We start from the raw sequence: 18,792 nt of genomic DNA on the forward strand, positions 1-18,792 counted from the left end.
CAAAGCACAACATAAACTACATTGTGGTACATTTGTACACATTTTAACACACACACACACACACACACACATAAGACCATCGTCATCAGCGAGTGAAACAGGTCTGAACACACCGAGGAGTGTTATTATCATGCGCAATTAAACACAGTCTCATCCAAACATATGCTCGCTGAACACTTACTGGGCAGAATCAGTGTGATTGATAAGGCATAATAATTTGCGCACAACTGTGTCGAGATGTAGCACATCATCTCCTGTCATTTCATCAACATGCACAGCGGCAAGCTAAGAATGTAACAGCTCCCCATTGCCTCTCTGCAATGCTAATCCTGTGCCGGACAAAAAGATTTTTTTTAAAAAGAAAGAGGACAGACAGAGAGAGACAAAGGGAGAGAGGGAAAGAGGGATCAGGTGGAAGGGAGCGCTCACCTGTTTGACATGCCAAGTCCACATCCTTCTCAAAATCCGTCTGAGAGAGGGAGGCAGGGTAGGAAGAGAGGGAAACACAATGAGTGTATGCAAGTACATTCACTACATTAGCAGCAGAACAGACCCGATGAGTGATTGAAACAGAAACAAATTGAATGGTTATGCTGTATCCAGTGACTCTGATGTTCTAATTTGTCTCTATAGAAGAAGGCAGGATCTGTTGCCATGGTGACGCTTTAGAACTCAGTTAATTAGAAATGTCCTCTACGTACAAGAGCAAAATGATGTTACCTTAAGTCATGCCAGAAATGTTCAGTTTTCATTTCTTTACAGGGAATTGGGTTCAAACAAAAAGAGAAAATACAAAAAATTCTGTCTGATGGCACACACTACTGCCACTTTGTTCACGATGTGTATCAGTTCACTGCAGCAGGTCCAAATACAGACTTTGAGAGAGATGTGCAGAACGCTGTGGAGTTTTGCCAGGTACGTAATGCTACTGTATGCCTCATCAGTCGCCTCTGTATCGTCTGAACGGAAAACAGGAACAGAAATTTACACAGCAGCAAAACTATTATCTGCTGTGCCAGGTGAAGCAAAACTTTGCCATCCACAGGCTGAGTCTTTTCTTAGACTGGAAAAAGAAATATAAAGTAAGAATAAAAATGCTTTTACATTTCATCCACACTGCCGACCTAAACACAAACATCCACACAACACTAAGAGAGCAGTAACCTGCACCCAGTATTCCAATTTTATGTAGATTAGGGCACAGCCAAAGATGATGTTTATTTGCTTTGATCTTGAATTCACTTGAGGAACGCAGGGTGGCACCACTCCTTGGGTTAAAGAAACACTCTTAAACCCAGAGGGTGGTAGATTAAATGAAGAAGTATTGTCTCCAAAATGGCCACCATGCAAGTTGTCCTAAACTTTAGTGAAAGTGAAGCTCATTGCTATGCAGTTGTGGTCCTCCCTTCTCTCACCACAGAGCCTCCTCCTGTCCTCAGCGGGATTCACTTACAAAAGCCTTTGTTTGGATAATAAACTACAGATTTTAGACAGTTTGGGCACGCCACAGAGGCAAAGAGGAGAGGAAAGGGGGAAATGAAAAAGTGAAAGAGAGAAGGAGAGAATATGTAAAGGTCTCAGAGGAGTGGAAAAGCTCTTAGTACGCAAATCACCCGCAGCACCATAAATGGGTCTCTACTAAATGAATGAATGAGGATATGAAAGAAACCTCTCCCTCTCTTTCTCTCAGTCTATCTCTCCCATCCAAATTGAGTAAAACAAATCATCTTTAACTATTACACACTCTCTGCAGCAGCCTTACAGGTGAAGTAGACTAAGTAATCAACAACAACAATTAGGTAAAAAGACCATAAGGGAATACAGTCTGATTGACTGAGTCCTACAGTAAAGACTGAGTAAACATACTCTAGCATACAGCATTCTGGGTTAGAATTAATATAAAAGATATACTATAAATACAATATTTCTTAGCTTACTTTGCAACAATGCAAGTGGTGTTCTCTATTTATACACCAGAACTATTCCTAATTAGATTCAAAGGTGCAATATGTAATCAAAACAAAATAATATTTGATTCAATGATGACATTTTTTGATTAAAGGAATAGTTTGACATTTTGTTTATATGTACTCTTTCTGAGAGATAGATGAGAAGATTGTTACCACTCTCACATTTGTATGCTAAAAATGGCGCTCTACCACCAGCAGTGGAATAGCTTCACTTAGCACAATGACTGGAAACAGGGGGGAGTCAGCTTGCCTGGCCCTGTTCAGCAGTAACAAAATATGGTAACACCAGCACCTCTAACCTCACTTATTAGCACGCTGTATCTTGTTCATGTATAAACCAGTCATGTGCAGGACTATTTCTTGGCCGGAAACAGTGACCTTGTAAAATCTCTGCTGGTAATCCAACGTTGCAGACAAGACCCCAAAAAGTCACTCACTCACCAAGAGATAGTCCAACCCATGACCCTCTCTCCCACAACATGATATTTTTACAGTTTGTTTACACTTTACATTAAACTAACAAGATATAACATGTTAATTAGTTTCAATTTAGAGTACAGACATGACAGTGGTATTGGTCATCTCATTTAACTCTTGGCAAGAAAGCAAGTATTTTTCAAAATGTCAAATTCTTTCATCATATTTGTTCAAGTTTGTTGTAGAATATTGTTTTACACATTGCACCTTTGTCTTTCTATGGACTTGACTATTCATAATTACTAATGACTGCGTCTTTTCTACAGGTGACATACTGCTTGGCTGCCGATGTGGTTGTGGGCGTGGTTTTGGTTATGAGCCTGGTTGTGGGTGTTGTTGAGGATGGGGCTATGCTCGTGTGCGTGGCTGAGGGCCAGGGTGTGGTCTAACCCCAGGTTGTGGTTGTTGCGGGGCAGACTGTGGTAACAGCCTTGCTGGCGTGCCTGGTGGCACGACGGGAATGGCTGTGGGTAGCAACCCGTGAGGCACGGGGTTGTGCCGTAACGCAGAGAACCATACTGCTGCCCACAGTAGCTCGCACTGGGACATTTCTGATGGTATAAAAGAAATGAGTGGAAAACATAAAGTTGAAATGTTAGAGGAGGACATACGAGCAGTGTTGTAGAGGAGAGCAGTGAGATTTAATCAGAGATTAATTAAGTTTTGTAAAGACAGCTTTGATTCAACTTTAACAAGAAGGTGTAGCTACAGCTCTACATCGTTACAGTGTTTCTAAATGTCAAGGGTTTAACACTGTAATGAGATTTCCTCAGAGTATAGCAAGAACACCTGAGAGGATGGTATTCACTGTAATTATGATGCTTATAATACTGGTGGCAGCCTCACCAAATTATCCATCACAATTAATGATCTCAACGGTACTCATACAGCAGTTGTCCGTGCACATGTGCTGCTGTGAAAAGACATAAACAAGAAACTTGAGCAAACAAGGAGGTTTATTTGCTGTCTTCCTTGAGTGCAATAGTTGGCATAGCAACCAGCTGACACTGCGAACTGTGTGTATGACAACAATACATTAAGCCAAAAATTAAATAAGCACAGTTCAACTGTAATGCTCCTCTCGGTTATGAAAACAGAGACAGAAAATGTGTCATAATGGGTTCCCTGTGCAGAGTGATGGCTCCAAAGTTTAATCTTGATAACCTCAGAGGGGCGTTCAGAAACCCATAATCGTTACCGTAAACAGGTCTGAGGGAGAAATAAAGGGAAAAGTGATGTGAGAGCCGCTCATGCTCTAATAGTAGCAGTGTGACCGTACTGACATTGGCAAGGCAGTTCAAGTCTATATGATTTATCACACTATTAGCCACATTTGGAACACATACAATAACCTCACAGTGCTCTTCAAATAAAGATGAAGAAGTTTAGGTGAAAAGTAAATAAAAGTGCTGAAGCATCGGTTTTGGAAATACATAAAGTCCGGTGGGCAATACTGAGTTACTGAATTACTTAAATAAGTACAAACAATAAGAACGTCAAAAATATATTGATATTAATTTTAGCAGGATGCCATTTCAGAAATTGTATTTGTTTATATTCTGTTACAGCAGTATAGGAAGTTAGTTTCAAGCTGGGAGTGAAACTGCATTTATATGGGGAATGAAATCAAACATAATTGGTAATGTAAATAATGCATAAAAATAATGAATTTCCATTGAGGTAAAAATGGTTAAGGAAAAAAAGAGAGAGCAATGTATGAGTCTGAGCACTTCAATAATGCTTCTCTCTATTGAGGTTGAAGCTTGTGCAAACCTCCAACCTGGTTAATGTTAGTCCGGGGGCCAATGGATCGCAATGTGGGATGAAATGGAATGCTATTCACCATGATCTGCACCTGTCCATTCTTGCAGGAGTCTGGTGAGTTTTCGCTGTCGTCTTTGCATCCCCCCATCCGACAGCGCACTGCGTCCTGCACCTGAGGGGAGGGGAATAAGGGATGGTGTGTAGGGAGGGTGAATATAGAGAGGGAAAGAGGGAGGGGAAAAGAATGATGAGGGAGAGGAAAAGGGTGATGCAAAGGAAAGAAGTTAGTGGAGGAACTTTTACTTAGTCTGGCGAATGTTTGAGCAATGGGGAACTCACTCCTCAGACATTTCATATTCTTCATCTTTATCACTGCGATGACAGATGTTGAATACTAAATTATCTGAAAATGGCAAAGTAACTGGAAAGGCCATATTCTTCACAAAGTAGCTCAGCTTGTTGCTTATATAACAGTCAGTGGAGTGGTACAGAAAACACACAGCAGCACTTCAAAGTATCCTATTTGAGCCTTGTGAGATCAGTGGCGTATGGTCCTAATTAAAACTAACAGCATGGTATATAGATGTTCTAACCTCTGGGCCTTTCCAGTGTCATATTGTTTTTCTTTATCCTCCCACATACGGCATCTGAGCAAACATGCACCAGCCCGCTGACGAAAGGACCGGTTCTCGTAACACAGCTCAAAATCAAATGGATCCATGTGCATTATGTTTCACAGCCAACTCTGAGATTCCCCCCCCCATCAGGCTCTGTATTATAGATACCCTGGTTACTTGCTGAGGAGCAACATCATTTCTCAATGTTGCCGCTGTCAAATCCCATAAGAATCTCATGCGTGGAAACAAGAGTGTTCGTGTAGGGAGCGGTGCAAGAGCGGACGAGAGCATCTTCGCTCTCGCTGGGTGGGCTCTTCTGTATGTGTGTGTGTGTGTGTGCATGAGTGTGTGTAGTTACAAATGGAGTGGATTGGAGTAGCATCCATGTCTGATTAATACTGCATGGGTTAGCGTATTTTCTCCATTGTTTCCTTCCGCCCATCTCTACCCATGTCCATACTCATCTTCAGTGGCATTTGTTCCCTGTTCTCTTTTAGCATGAATAAGTGCGTGTGTGTGTGTCTGTATTGGCCTCCAATGCAGTTCACTCAGACTTCAAAGTGAGGAGTCCCTCTATGGGTCCAGACCTCTCTCTCTCTCCGCCTTCCTCTCTATTTCCTCCTCGCCAACTATCATCTCCTGCTTCGCTCTTGAATCACCTTCTTTTTTTCTCCAACAGATCTCTGCATACAGTTTTTTTCCCTTCCTCCTTCTACGCTTAACTAAGTCTCTCCCTCACCCATTTCTCACAATACACCTCTCCTTCAACCCCCCCACCCCCACCCCACCCCACCCACCACCACCACCTCACTCTTCTGCTGCCTTCTAATCACAACACCTCCATCGTCACACCTGTTCTTTCACCCGCCTCGCTTCGACTGATCTCAGCAGGCCTCCTGCGACACCGCGGTCCTTTCATTGTCTTCCGCACCTTAGACTCACTACTGAGGAGCTCACTGCGTGGTTATGCTCAGCGGCACGTTTTTGTGTCTTTAGTTTACTTCACAGAATATCGCACTTTGTATTGCCTTCTCTCTTGTTTTGCACTGTAATGCTTCCTCATCCTCCCCTCATTGTTCCCCTCCTCCCCTCCCTCCACCGTGGCACTCCCCTCTTCCCGTTGTTCTGCAGCTACGAAGGATTTACACTCAGTCTCTTGCAGGGGATTTTCATACATTTACAATAAATAATTCCTGGATTTACTGTACCCTGATCCCTGCCGCTTTTGTGATATTGATTTAATGCAGCTAAGCATTCTGAGCATTTAAAAATTCACTTACACTATGCAGTGCATTCAATATCATAATGATCTCTTGGATATAGGCAAGGCTGTACATGCATCAGCAACAGAAGACACAGTTACAGTTATGGAAAACTGATGGCATTGTAAATCCATTAATGTAGCTAGTGCAATGGTGAGTGACTACCATGACAAAATGAGTGTGTGTGTGTGCATGCGCCAGTGTGTGTGTGTACATGTCTGTCTCAAGGACATGAATACATGTATGTGCATAATGAGTTTCAAATTCAGCATCCCCGGGGGCACAGCAAAGCCCATGGCAAATAGACACTAGGGGGTATTAGTTAGGGACTTATCGTCTTATTCCTATACAACATCTTAGTAAGCTCCTTAAAACAGCCTCGGATCAGTTGGACAATACTGCACTATCATACTGCATTATGAAGAAGGAGCTGCAACATAGGACATGAATACCACGCTAATCCCTCTCATGTCTGATCCGCCTGTGTTCTGCCGTGACTCCAAACTGACCCGGAAACTAACGTGACATTTGCGAACACAAATCTGCACCTGCCGAAGGGACAGAGGTCACTGTGGCGTGCGGAATTAAGAGACGTGTGTGTCCGACATGTCTGGGAATTCACACAGCTGCTTAACAAAAGGAACAAGCTGGACTCACCTCTCGGCGCATTGCACAGTGGACGGTGATGATGACAAAACCTTGGACGGAGTCAAAGACGGCAAAAAGGACCTGGGGGAGACGAGGAACATCTGTTAGTTATTGCACGTTGTTGCATTATTATGGTTGGTTCACAACCCTTTTGGAACCGTGGCACTTATGATTTCTTTACATCCCACCCAGCACGCACCATACGTCACACATGTCAAGTGAACGTCAAAAAAGAAGTAAGCTGTTTGGTGTTACACTGCAGACTGGCTGATCATTTAAGTTAAACTAAACAACTGATAGATATAAGTAAGCTAATTAGTTCAATGTATTTCTCTTGTTCTCTTTGAAAAAAAAAAAGGTTTTAAAGGACAAAAAGATGCACCTATGACACCATGAATTAATTCAGTTTTTCATTTCTCATTTCTCTTTCCTGGCTAAAGAGTGCTGTTTTATCTCAGGATGTTTATTTAAGTTACTTGGCACCATTGCAACATTTGACAGAGGTATTCTAGTTTGGGCCAGCTAACCTCTCCCCTCAGTGAAAATCTGTACATTTGCAGCTGAAGAATACATTATAGTTTGATTTCAGATGTTTTTAGTTTTGGTTATCTCAAACTGTGCTGAGGGCTGAGATGTTGTCAGCATTTTTCTGTGCTCTGTTTACAAAAACAAATCTTTCAATCACTGCTCACTATTTCTGACTTCTGTGCCTCTGGAAAGCATGTGAGCCAGAGAGAGTGTTATGTTCCCATGGATGCCAGCAAGCATGAGCTGTTGTCACCATTCTTTAACAACATTTTTGATGTTTTTACTTTGAGGACCTCTGTATTATTTCATCCTATATTACTGTAATGCTGGAGTGAAATGACTCAGTAATCATTAGATGTGGGAATGAAATGAGTCAGCAGAGTCATGTTTATTCATATTAAATCATCACAGTCATTCATACTTTTTAGAGACTGTTTGTACTTCTGATCTTGACACAGAGGGAATGACACAGTAGGCTGTTCTTTGTTTAATACCACATTAAAATGATTCTTTTTTTCCCCCCTATTCTCTATCTAAACATTGTATTATTCAGGTTTGACTTTTCTGTCTTTATGTCTACATGTGATAAAATGTCAAGAATCAAGACAAGAGCAGCACACCTTGGTGGTTTAAGATGCATGTCAAAACACCAGCACTGATTTTCTTCTAAAGCAAGCACATATTTTGACAATGCTTAGCATCAATGAGCGTTAACTCTACAGAAACCTGGCATACCTTAGCAACCCTTACATATTTTTACACATATATTTATATTTTAAAGGATCTTTTTTTGTGATGGATCACAGGTGTATATGTGTGAGTTACAGTATATGAGCAACTGCTAGTGTGGTGAGACACCCCACCTGGAAGAGTGTGGAGCGCCGGTCAGTTATGGCCAGCACCGCTGACATCCAGGTCAGTGCTAACAGAGGAAGAACCACACAGGAACTCCACAGAGAGGCCCTGTCAGAGAAAAAAGAAGGAAACAGAGAGGTAGGGGGGGTAGAGGAGAGGAAAGAAGGAGAAGGAACAAGGGGTTCAGTCTCAAACCAGACAGGCCAACTCTCGTAAGTCACATAACTTTACTTCTCACACGTGCATACACACACAGACACACGCACACACATTAGTCCTGAGTTTGGTGGTGGGTTATCTGAAGCTGATTGGCACACTGAGGTTTCAGACTTAATATTCTAACTGAGAAGTGGGAGATGATGTGTAATCATGTAGATAGTTACGACACTGACAATTGCTCACAATTACATGGTTGATGCACACTAAGTGTCATGCTGGCGGACTGTGAGACGATAGGAAGAGGCCCAGCAGAGAGGGTGAAGACAGGCCATTGACAAGTACTGACACGGGGGCTTCTGATGAGTAAGTGTGTGTGTGTGTGTGTGTGTGCATCTGTGTCTGTGACTCTACAGAGTCAGACACCAATTTAAAATGTTCATGCTGTTTGAGCACCATATTCATGGTTTTATAACCGACAGTGTGACACACAGACAGCTCTGTCTGGCTATGCTGAGGAATACGCACGTCCCTGCAGAGGTGCATGGCCAAAGGCAAATGAATAAAGGAGAAAAAATAGCACAAAGGCAAAGCTGTGCTGTCCTCTCATTAATGTGCAAAGTTTCCAGCTGTTGTGGACTGTGATGTTAACCACGCAATGCAGTTCAGTACAGTAACAGAGACAACGTACATTATATGTGAAAAAAAAAAAAAAAAAACAACACTCTGAAACTACAAGTGCACCTCATTGTACATAGTAAGTGTTTTTTAACGAGTGGTTATATTTCAAAGAGCCACAAAGTCATTTGGGAGGAAAGAAATGTGTGGAAAGCTTGGAATTGCTTTGTCACAATTTTCAAATGGTGGTTATCTCATTCTGGAAATAAATTCCCCAGTTATAGTCTTTAAAGCTGTATCAGGACACTTAGGTAAAAATAGACCAGGCATACTATATAATAATACAACACAGAATGAAGGAATAAATTACAAATACAAATGCTATTTCAGTAAATAAAATAGAAATTACACAGCACAGACTATTTGATTATGGCTTTACACTGAGGATTTCTGTAAGCAGATTATTTGAAGGACTCTCCAACCAAATAGTATATTACAGGCAGAAGAATTGCAGTAATGTGAATATAAATGACCACATCTAATAATAGACTCTATATGTATTCAGCAAATCTAAAGGCAGATCTGAGATCAGCAAAATATGTGCAAAAAAGTCAATAATGGTCCTATGTGTTCCCAGTAACAACACAAAAAGGATACAGACTTGTCACTCCAAATAGAAAATCTCATCCCATTTACCCTGCAATCACAGCATCCAGTCACGCAACAACACAGCTCCAGAGTTCCTGCTTTAAACAGAGTGCTTTTCCAAAATAAACACTAAGCCGTAATGAAAGATTTGCACAAGAACACAGTTAAATATGAGCAGGTTTGTTTAAAGGGAAGAAGGTCTGTAATTCATAGACTGGCTGTACTTACTGCACTGAACATGAAACCATGACAACAAACCTCTTACTAAGAAAATCCAGTCTTTTTACACCATGGTGGTACTCTCTCAAATGTCACCACTCACTAGGAGATGGTGGTAGGGAGATATTGAGATATTTTAAGTTCAGACAGTAGTGTATTGTTAAGCACCACTAGAGAAAGGGTGTGGGAAATACATATAACTGCCTTACATCTACCTCTGTCTCCTCACTTTGTTGCCAACATTAATTTAAGGAATCCTGAAATGATATTTTATAGCAGCATACTGTGTATCAGAAGCTTTTGCTCCTGCGCTGCACTGCAACGAATAATGTGCATGTAAGTATTATGGAATGAAAGAATGTTCGACGTACATTGGTTAACACTTTATTTTATGGCTCTACACAACTTGGTACTAAGTATAAGGGAAATTTCTACTCTCATTACATTCAGGTTTTCTAGAAATAGTTCAGAAACTGAATGAGTAATATCCATCAGAGTTTTCAGGAAATTACCTATTAGCTGCTTAGCTGATAATCCAGTTGGCACTTCCATAAAGTTGAGAGATTTGTGAGAGGCAGAATTAAGCAAGAATTAATTAATCCAAAATTGACCATAAGGTATCTTGATTTTTGGTGCCTAATATGAGTAGCAGTTTTCAAAATTATTTTCTCAGACTTAACAAAGCTCCACCAGAGTCACAGAAGACATTACACAAAGGCTTTCAAAGGCTGTGTAGCTCTCTTCTTATCGGTAAATTGACTTAAACATGTAAAACTGGTGGAATGCTCCTTTACAAAACATGGCACCATGACGCATTCAGGCACAATGCAGAAAATTTGTTTTTAAAGATCTCTATACAGAAAGACTAATACATACACCTACAATACACTGTATGTCACTGGGTTTATATGTTTATATGTTTTAGAGGCTTTGTCAGTTTTTCTTCATTCCATCATTTAGCTGCATTTGATATTTAATGTTTCTGTGACCACCAATGTGAAGTGGTTAAGTTAATATAATGAGAGCTGAAAGTTTAGATAATTACAGTAATGTGTTAGACAGCAGCACAGTTTGCATAATTGAGAACTTTCCTGACATTGTGCTCCCATGATGTGTTAAGCCTCTGCAGTACTGCACCGTAAACAAGTTAAAACAAACTGTAAAAATGATTCACAAATACTGTTTGACACAGGTCAGGTTTGCTCTGTACGACCGGAGGAAAATCCCCATTGGATCAAAACATGCTCTCATTAAATAGCAACAGCTTGCAGTGCAGGTGTTTTTTTTGCTATTAGTTTGTTTTCTTTTTATCCAGACAAGTCTGAATGTCATCCTGCATCATTACCGACAGCCAGAGATTAAAAGGATGGAGGAGGGAGAGAGCGACGGAGAGGGAGAGGGAGAGAGAGAGAGAGAGAGAGAGAGAGAGAGAGAGAGAGGAAGATGGAGAGAGGATGATGGAGAGTAAGAGATAGGCAGAAAGGAATGGGGAGATAGAAAGATGAAGATGGACTAACATGGCGCTGCTGGCAGTTGAGCTGGACAGAGCGGTGCTCGAGATCACGCCACACTTGGAGCATTTCAGGAGCAGTCGGCTACGCGCCTCCGCTGGGACACTTTAGGACATGTGCACACACACACACATAAACAGACACACACACATACACAAAACCATGTTGAGAGGAGAAGGAGGGGTGGGGGAGTGGGTGGGGGATGTGTGGAAACACAAGTTCCAGTTATGACAACAGGTGAATGTGCAGAGTGTCAGAGTTGCAAAAGAACCAAAAGAAAAGAAAGGAAAAAAAGTGGACACAAGAAAGAGAGGGAGGGGAAAAGAAAAAAGGGAGAGGGGGAGGGAGAAAAGAAAGACAGGCAAATTAAAACCAGATCATAAAAAGTAGCAGCAATGAAAAACAGTCAGAATACAAAGATTGATTCAGAGCAAGTAGAGAGAACGTGAGAGACGGACATTGCAATGTTACAGCAGAGTTGTGTGGATTAACAGATTTACAGTGACACAGACAGGAGATACACCGAGCATCTTATTCCACTGCCGGTGTATGCAGGTATGTGTGTGGGTTATTTATCTGAACATATGACTGTGCACAATGAAGCTTTACTCGGGTGTGAGAGACGAAAGAGACTCCTTTGGTTGTTTACTTACAGTTGACTACTCAGATGGAGAGAGACAGTGTGTGTTATTGTGTGCGTGTGCAGATATATATATATATATATATACACACACACACACACATATATATATATATATATATAATATATATATATATAGCGAGTGGAGAATGATGGGGCCATGCACGGGCTATGCTACATTAGCGCCCCATCACAGCTCATTGCCTTAGCACCAGCCACATCCCCACGGCTTCATAAGGAAATACATTACGCTAATGACAGCCTGTCCTGTTAGCAACTCTAGCGACTACTGTGTGCGGCACTGCTCAGATATGCGTGTGAGTGTGTGTTTCCTTCTATGCATACACTTCTGAGAACCTGAGAGGAAATGTGCTTAACACTCAAAGAACACCAAGGATTTTTCCTGTAACAAAGAAGGATATGCCTGTTTGTGTGTGTGTGTGTGTAGGTGTGTTTGCACACATTAGCTAGTTTAATCTCGGTTGCATCATTGGGTAACAAAAGCCAATCAACCCCCCGGAGAGCCAATCTGCACCGTTAACCCTTGCAGCTATACACAAATTATCAATTTCAATTTGCGCAAGAGACAGCAATTGGACAAACTATAATGAGAGAAAGAGAAAGTGTGAAAGACAAAGAGAGAGAACACAATGAAATCAATAGGTATGGAAATGAAAACATGGATTTGGCTGTGAGAGCTGAAGACATTCTCCACTTTTAGGATTAGTAAAGATGATGAACAACCGCCAACTGCTTTAACAGAAGTAATACTGTAGGTGGATGCATATGCATGCATGTCTTATATGTATGCATATATCATGTGTGTACTTGTTTGTCAGGAGGAAAATCTTAAAGGATTTCAATAGTGAATAAGGTTTCATCCATATAATCCCAGTGTTTACAGTATATAATTAGGTTTCCATCTGCCATTGATTTTCACATCCATAGTATTCATCTATGTCACATAAAGCAAGAAATTAGATGGCAAACATATGTATGCGGAAGCAATAGTGGAATGCTGATAGATTTCACAGAGCAACAGAACATAACAGATGTCATGTCATTTTGTTGCCAAATTGGATCATATTTTTTGGTTATTTTCACTGGAGGCACAGGTGCACGAGTAGGTGTATGCTCAGAGACCCTTGAAAGCAGTTTGAGTTAGTTGCCATGAAAATGTTGTCTCCCAGAGTTTGTGTCTGACAGAGGGTAAAATTTGTCTAATGCAGCAAATTTGTAGTCAGTTCCCACCAAGAGTTGTGTGAATGGAAGTGCTGTGTGTTTTGTGGGAACGTGTGTTGATGCTTTTTGTGTGTGAGCTGCAGAGGGTTTAGGGAAGTTAACTTACCCCGCTCGCTGCTTTTTAGACTTGTCGGAGATGCCGTCTCGAGACATCAGCTTGTTAAACACCACAATTCCAATGAGCATATTCACCTGAGAGAGACAGAGAGGGGAGTTTGATCAGGATTGTTGTAATAGATGTGTTGCCAACAGGGATTTAACTCATACACTGTATAACAGCTTTTCTATATTTCTTTCACAGTGTTTCAGTGGATTGAAGATGACTTTTTAATTGTCCCACATACTGGAGACTGAAAGTGACAATGCCTTTGCTCTCAGGGCTCCCAGGCTGACTTGTTTTTAGCTTGTCTAAATGAGGTTTTACACACAGCAGACATTGCATAGATTTGCTAGCACATAGTTATACATAGTTTTGTAAATCTATAATATTTGCCTTAAGAAGAAATTATCGGCTAAAATATCTAAAAACAAACAGGATTCCTTAACTCTTCATATGACAGGAGACCAACTATACACATATTTGTAAAGTTCCTTAAACTGGTGCAATGCTTTCACTAAACCAACATTGTCAGGACATAAAAAAGCATGGTTAATTTTAATTTTTAACTGACTCAATTTAAACCTAACAAAAGAAGCTGGTGCAGAAGATGCATGCACAGGAATGAGAGAGATAAATAATTTATGATGCAATCAAACTTGTGGTGTCAAAGTGGTTAAAATCTGCTTTGCTACAAACAAAAGCCAGAGTAACACTCTCATCACAATTGTGATGTAAGAGCACACGCAAGACCATTTAGACAGTTGCTGCACAGTTTATCGCCACCAGTGACACAATGAGTCATCTATTCACTGTGTGAAGAAGAAAATATGCGATATATATCGAGTTTTCTTGTGAAGAAATAAAAGTTACAGTATGTTTATTCAGTATGTCTCACCAAAACACACTTGGTGTATCCTTGAAGCCTAAAGAACATACTGAATGCATTTTCATCTTTACAGAACAACTGCAAAGCAGATTTTTTTTGAATATTTTGGGCTGTACTTTGATTATGTTCATGTTTATTTGCAAACAGTCTTATTCGTCACTGCGTTCAATGGCACACTGGTGCATTTCCTAGTGTGCTACCACCACCTGTGGCTTGGAACAATTGGCAGGAGAGTGTATTGGATCATCTGTGTACCCATGTGTGCGCATTATATACAAAATAGAGACCTGCAGGGTACCTTTAACATGAGTGAAATCAAGGGGAAAAAAACAACCTTCCCATCAGTTCATATTCTCAACAGCCCTCTTGAAATGTTTTGGTTCCCACTGATAGCCATCCATCCAGAAGTCCTGGATCAGGGTTTATGTGAAATCTACTTTAAGGTAAGTGCTGCACTTAATAGGAAAAAGTCAACATGCAGTAATTACTATCACTCTAAGCAGTGATATTTCCATTTGTGGTGACAACCTTAAAAAAATAGGGAAAACACAGTGACTGCTTCTCATCCCAGCTTCTCTTACTAATGAGAAGCCCATAGCTAAGCTTGCCAAACATCTGGCCATAGTGACCCAGTGATACACATTCTATTACACACACACACACTCAGATCTGAGCCAAGGCTTGCCACATGTAGACCTCTTCTGCTCTGAAATCCGGCCCATCTGGAAGATTTTCTATGCTGGCGACATGTTCCTTATAATCCAGATTTCCAACATTCCCTCTTACTCTTTTTTCCACCCTCTACTGGTTTCTCTGCAGAGCCTCTGTTTAATCATTTGCCTGCTTGTGTTCTTTTGGTTTTTCGAAGCTGAGGTGCATTAGCAACAAATGACATTCACACTCTAGTACATACCTACGTACACTGTGTATGCAATGAATTTCTCACCTTATCAAGGTCCTAAACTGAAAGTCTGCTTGGATTCCGCCCTTCATCTGTCACAAACAGCAGCTTCTGGCAAGGCCGAAAAATCTTATATATTCTACACACGGCTGCTTTAAATCCTAAGGAAAGAGCTGAGTAGTTGAGCAGTCCAAGTCTGACTTTCATGTGGTCAGTTGAATTTCCAGTTTCTGCAGCTTTTGCAGAAGCCGGATTTTTACTTGAAGCCTATTTCTTTGCTGCATCTATAGTACGGTACATCTGGCAGCTTTTAAAATTCGCTAAAAACTCTTTCCCTCTGATCTCTTTCCCTCTCGTGTTTGTGTGTGCGCGTGTGTTGCTGCTGACAACTACTTACGATGTGCCAGATTGTAAGAGCGCTATTGTCATGCCAGTCATGTCTGGCCACAGCTCTGTGAGTCAGCATCATCCTGCTCTGCTATTTGCCCAAGGCCAGGTTCATTAATTAGAGAAGAGTCCTGTGGGAAGGTCTGTGTTTCTCTGCCCGACGTCCCACTCTCATTACAGCTGTTTGTTAGAGTGGGGCCACAGCAACAACACCAGGGGTCCAGGGACCATCGCATAGCAGCTGGGGTGTGGAGTGTACATTGAAAATCATGGTGGTAGAAAGGGAGGGAAGTTGGAAACATACCAATAAACACAGGACACTAATAAACAACTCAGAAGGATCTCCTTAATTTTAGCTGATGGCTGCAACTTTTGACCTTTTACACATGAAGATTCCAAATGCCTAACCGTTATTTTATTATAATTTGTTAGTTTTATTGCATTTTTACTGCAAAAAACTCAAACAGAATTGTGAATCTAAACATTCATTATTGATGTCTATGCAGTGTTTTCAGACTGTGTACGCTTTAAGTAATAGTAGTAGTGGAAGTCACCTTATTATCATAATCATGAATATTCAGCACAATATAATCCTATATTCCCTTGCGTCCCAAACTGCAGCTTGAAGATACTGTCAAACGGCTGTTCTCTTGTCAGGAATTTACTTCAAAACCTGTGCATATCACTCTGCACACCTGTGATGCCATCTGATCCACGCTTCTTCTCTGACATGTACCATACAGTAAGTGTGAAAGGAACATGAAAAGAAAATGCACAAACAGACACATAAACACAGCAACAGCAGAGGCAGCAATTACCAAACTAAAGTTAAGTACCCCATCCAGACTTATTAAGCTTAGTGGTGGAAATATCCACCCAGGGATTCATTTAGGAGAAATTAACTAATCCTGGACACAGCCACATACAGCAGGACACACACAACAGATGATTAAAACACCACTGAGATGCAATCAATGCAGTCAATTTTGCTGTAGAACAATATAGAGTTATGTTTACTTCTTCATTAAAATATCTGTTTTATAGTAATTGGCAAAAACAAACAAAGGGCACATTATTATGGTTGTGGTGCACACTGTTAGTTATATATTTATGTCTGAAAAGAAGTTTTTATAAAAAAAGATCTAGCCTTAAATACACTGGGTACAGTGACTCATACTTTTAAAGTACACATGTGAGAGATTTAGCTGCTGGGCTTGAATTCAGTCCATGCATGTGCTTCATTGCTGGGAAAGCGCTCGTCTACTGAAATATATTTTTGTTTTTCTGGGCTGACATTTTAAACTCAAGGATCAAAGTGCTCATCTCGTAGTTTTGTTGTGTACACCCCGTTGTAGTGTTGTTGTGTGCGTATGCTCACATGTGCATGTGGGAGTGAGGGGAAAACAAAATTCTTAGAGGTCAATAAGCAGCTGTTTTAAAGCTCTTAGCTCAGAGGATAACTTAGCAAAAATATTTGTAGAATAGTGCAATGTAACCGGTGAGACATGGAGGCTGGTTTATCTGAAAGTGAGGGGGGTCTTGTGATGAGAGAGTATGCTGGACAGACTCACCAACACAATGACAGCAGCGGGGCCGACGAAGGCATAAAGGAGACCACCCTCCAAGGATAACCAGCAACTGGAGGGAAAAAAAAGAACAGAGAAGCGTTTTATGCACAAAATAAAGGAAAATCACAAAACTGCTGGTGTGTAAAACGGCACTTCACCACATTCAGGTCTCACATTTCACTTACTGTGAGTGCTGAGTGCTTAACCACAACAAGTACGCAGCCAATTAAATATCACATTTACTTGAATAGCCTTAGTGGGGGATAAAGCAGTCTTTTCTATGGGTAGGTAAGTGCCCGTCTCTGTAAATAATGCCCTCAGTGCAGAGCAAATTTAGCATGTACATTACCTGAAACATATCCTCAAACTGTACATGGGCTTGTGAAATTTAATTTGGTGTGAAAGCTATTGAGACTTAATGAGCTTAAATGTGTCCTCTAGTGATGTCATCAGAGCTACTGAAACCCCTCTGTTGTCTTAAGGAAGCAAAAGATGAACAACACACGGCCCAAAAGCTAATGTACAGCCTTCATATTAATGAGATGTTTAATACACATTTGTAAACATCTTTTAATTAGTTTTCCTTTAATTAATTACAAAATTGACTTGGTGCGTCCCTTTCAGATGTGAGGTAGATAATCTCACCTCACCTCAATGAGACTGATTTTGCTCTGAAGGCCAGGAAAAATAGATTTTCTCTATCATTTCTCAAGTTCAATTTCCCAAATCTATATTCTTCCAAAGTTAGAGGTTTGTTTTGGTTATCATACATGTAAGCTTGTTGTGGTTTAGTTGGAAAAAGGTGATATCACATATCCCTGCGCATCAATCAGAATTTAGCAACAGCTATTAGCGCTTAGAATTCTTGACTGTTAAACTCTTAATAAATAATACTTACAGATGCCTCTTCCTACTTTAAATTACTACATTTATTATATATATATTTAAAGTTCCAGAAAAGTTTTCAAGGACTTTAATGTGTCTCAAGTAGAATCACTACAGTCTAACCTCTTGTTACTGGTATTAACACTATCTTGTGTCCATTAAACGTGGACAAACTAATTCAAAGACGTGTTTTTCATTTTGCCAAGTGCATGCTGGGAGAGTCCCCCCTGTGACACAGAAAGGAAATGAGGTATAGAAATTGGATGGATGGATAGATGGATGGAAGAAAAACTGACTGCTATGTTGATATAAATAATGTTAAGAGCTTATACATTCAGCTGTTTACAGCAGAGATGGGCTGCCCTCACTGAATTAATGACCACCTCTTCCATCTTACTCATAAACTTGCATGAAAATAATAAAAAGCGTGAAACCTTCAGGGAAGGAAAGGCAGATACACTATTTCAAATAGCAAAGGGAAAACTCTGGTATGCTTTGAGAGGTCAGAAATAAGGGCAATGGATGGTGCTGTGCCTCCAGCCCATCCAAACAGAAATCAGAGCTAAAAACTGGTATTAGCAGCAGTACTCACTAGCTGGCTGTGCCGTAACCTCTTGCTCTGGTGAAACCCACCGACACTGCTACAACGAGGGCTGGAAGACCTGCAAGATGAGCAGAGACAGAGAGATCAAAAAGGTGAGACAAAGGATAAAAGGGAGCCTTAATGGGGACGATGAGGCATGTCGGCCAAATAAGATTCTCCACTGTGAACGACTCCATAAGGCTCTTCCCATTCAAATGCTAAGCAGCCATGCAATAGCACGTAAGATGTGCATATGTGGCTGAAACTGACAGAGTGCTCTGCAGGTAAGCCCATGTACTCTGCATGTGCTCCCTGGCACAGAGGTCT

General features: G+C 40.8%; 1 protein-coding gene across 6 annotated transcripts in view; it reads right to left on the reverse strand.

Annotated features, from left to right (window-relative positions):
- The window catches only part of adgrb2 (adhesion G protein-coupled receptor B2), a 202,170-nt gene that overhangs the window by 23,247 nt on the left and 160,131 nt on the right, over positions 1–18,792 (reverse strand). For 4 of the 6 annotated variants that reach the window (XM_051065749.1, XM_051065751.1, XM_051065747.1 and 1 more), the window contains 7 exons: positions 18,475–18,544; positions 17,001–17,067; positions 13,262–13,347; positions 8,130–8,229; positions 6,748–6,819; positions 4,291–4,383; positions 430–469 (listed from right to left, as the gene is read on the reverse strand). In XM_051065749.1, the coding sequence (XP_050921706.1) occupies positions 430–469; positions 4,291–4,383; positions 6,748–6,819; positions 8,130–8,229; positions 13,262–13,347; positions 17,001–17,067; positions 18,475–18,544 (528 nt within the window). The remainder of the gene's footprint in view (positions 1–429; positions 470–4,290; positions 4,384–6,747; positions 6,820–8,129; positions 8,230–13,261; positions 13,348–17,000; positions 17,068–18,474; positions 18,545–18,792) is intronic. The other 2 variants (XM_051065750.1, XM_051065748.1) reach the window with 1 other exon arrangement.

This window comes from Lates calcarifer, linkage group LG3 (genome assembly GCF_001640805.2).
Source record: "Lates calcarifer isolate ASB-BC8 linkage group LG3, TLL_Latcal_v3, whole genome shotgun sequence".
NCBI classification, from domain to species: domain Eukaryota; kingdom Metazoa; phylum Chordata; class Actinopteri; family Centropomidae; genus Lates; species Lates calcarifer.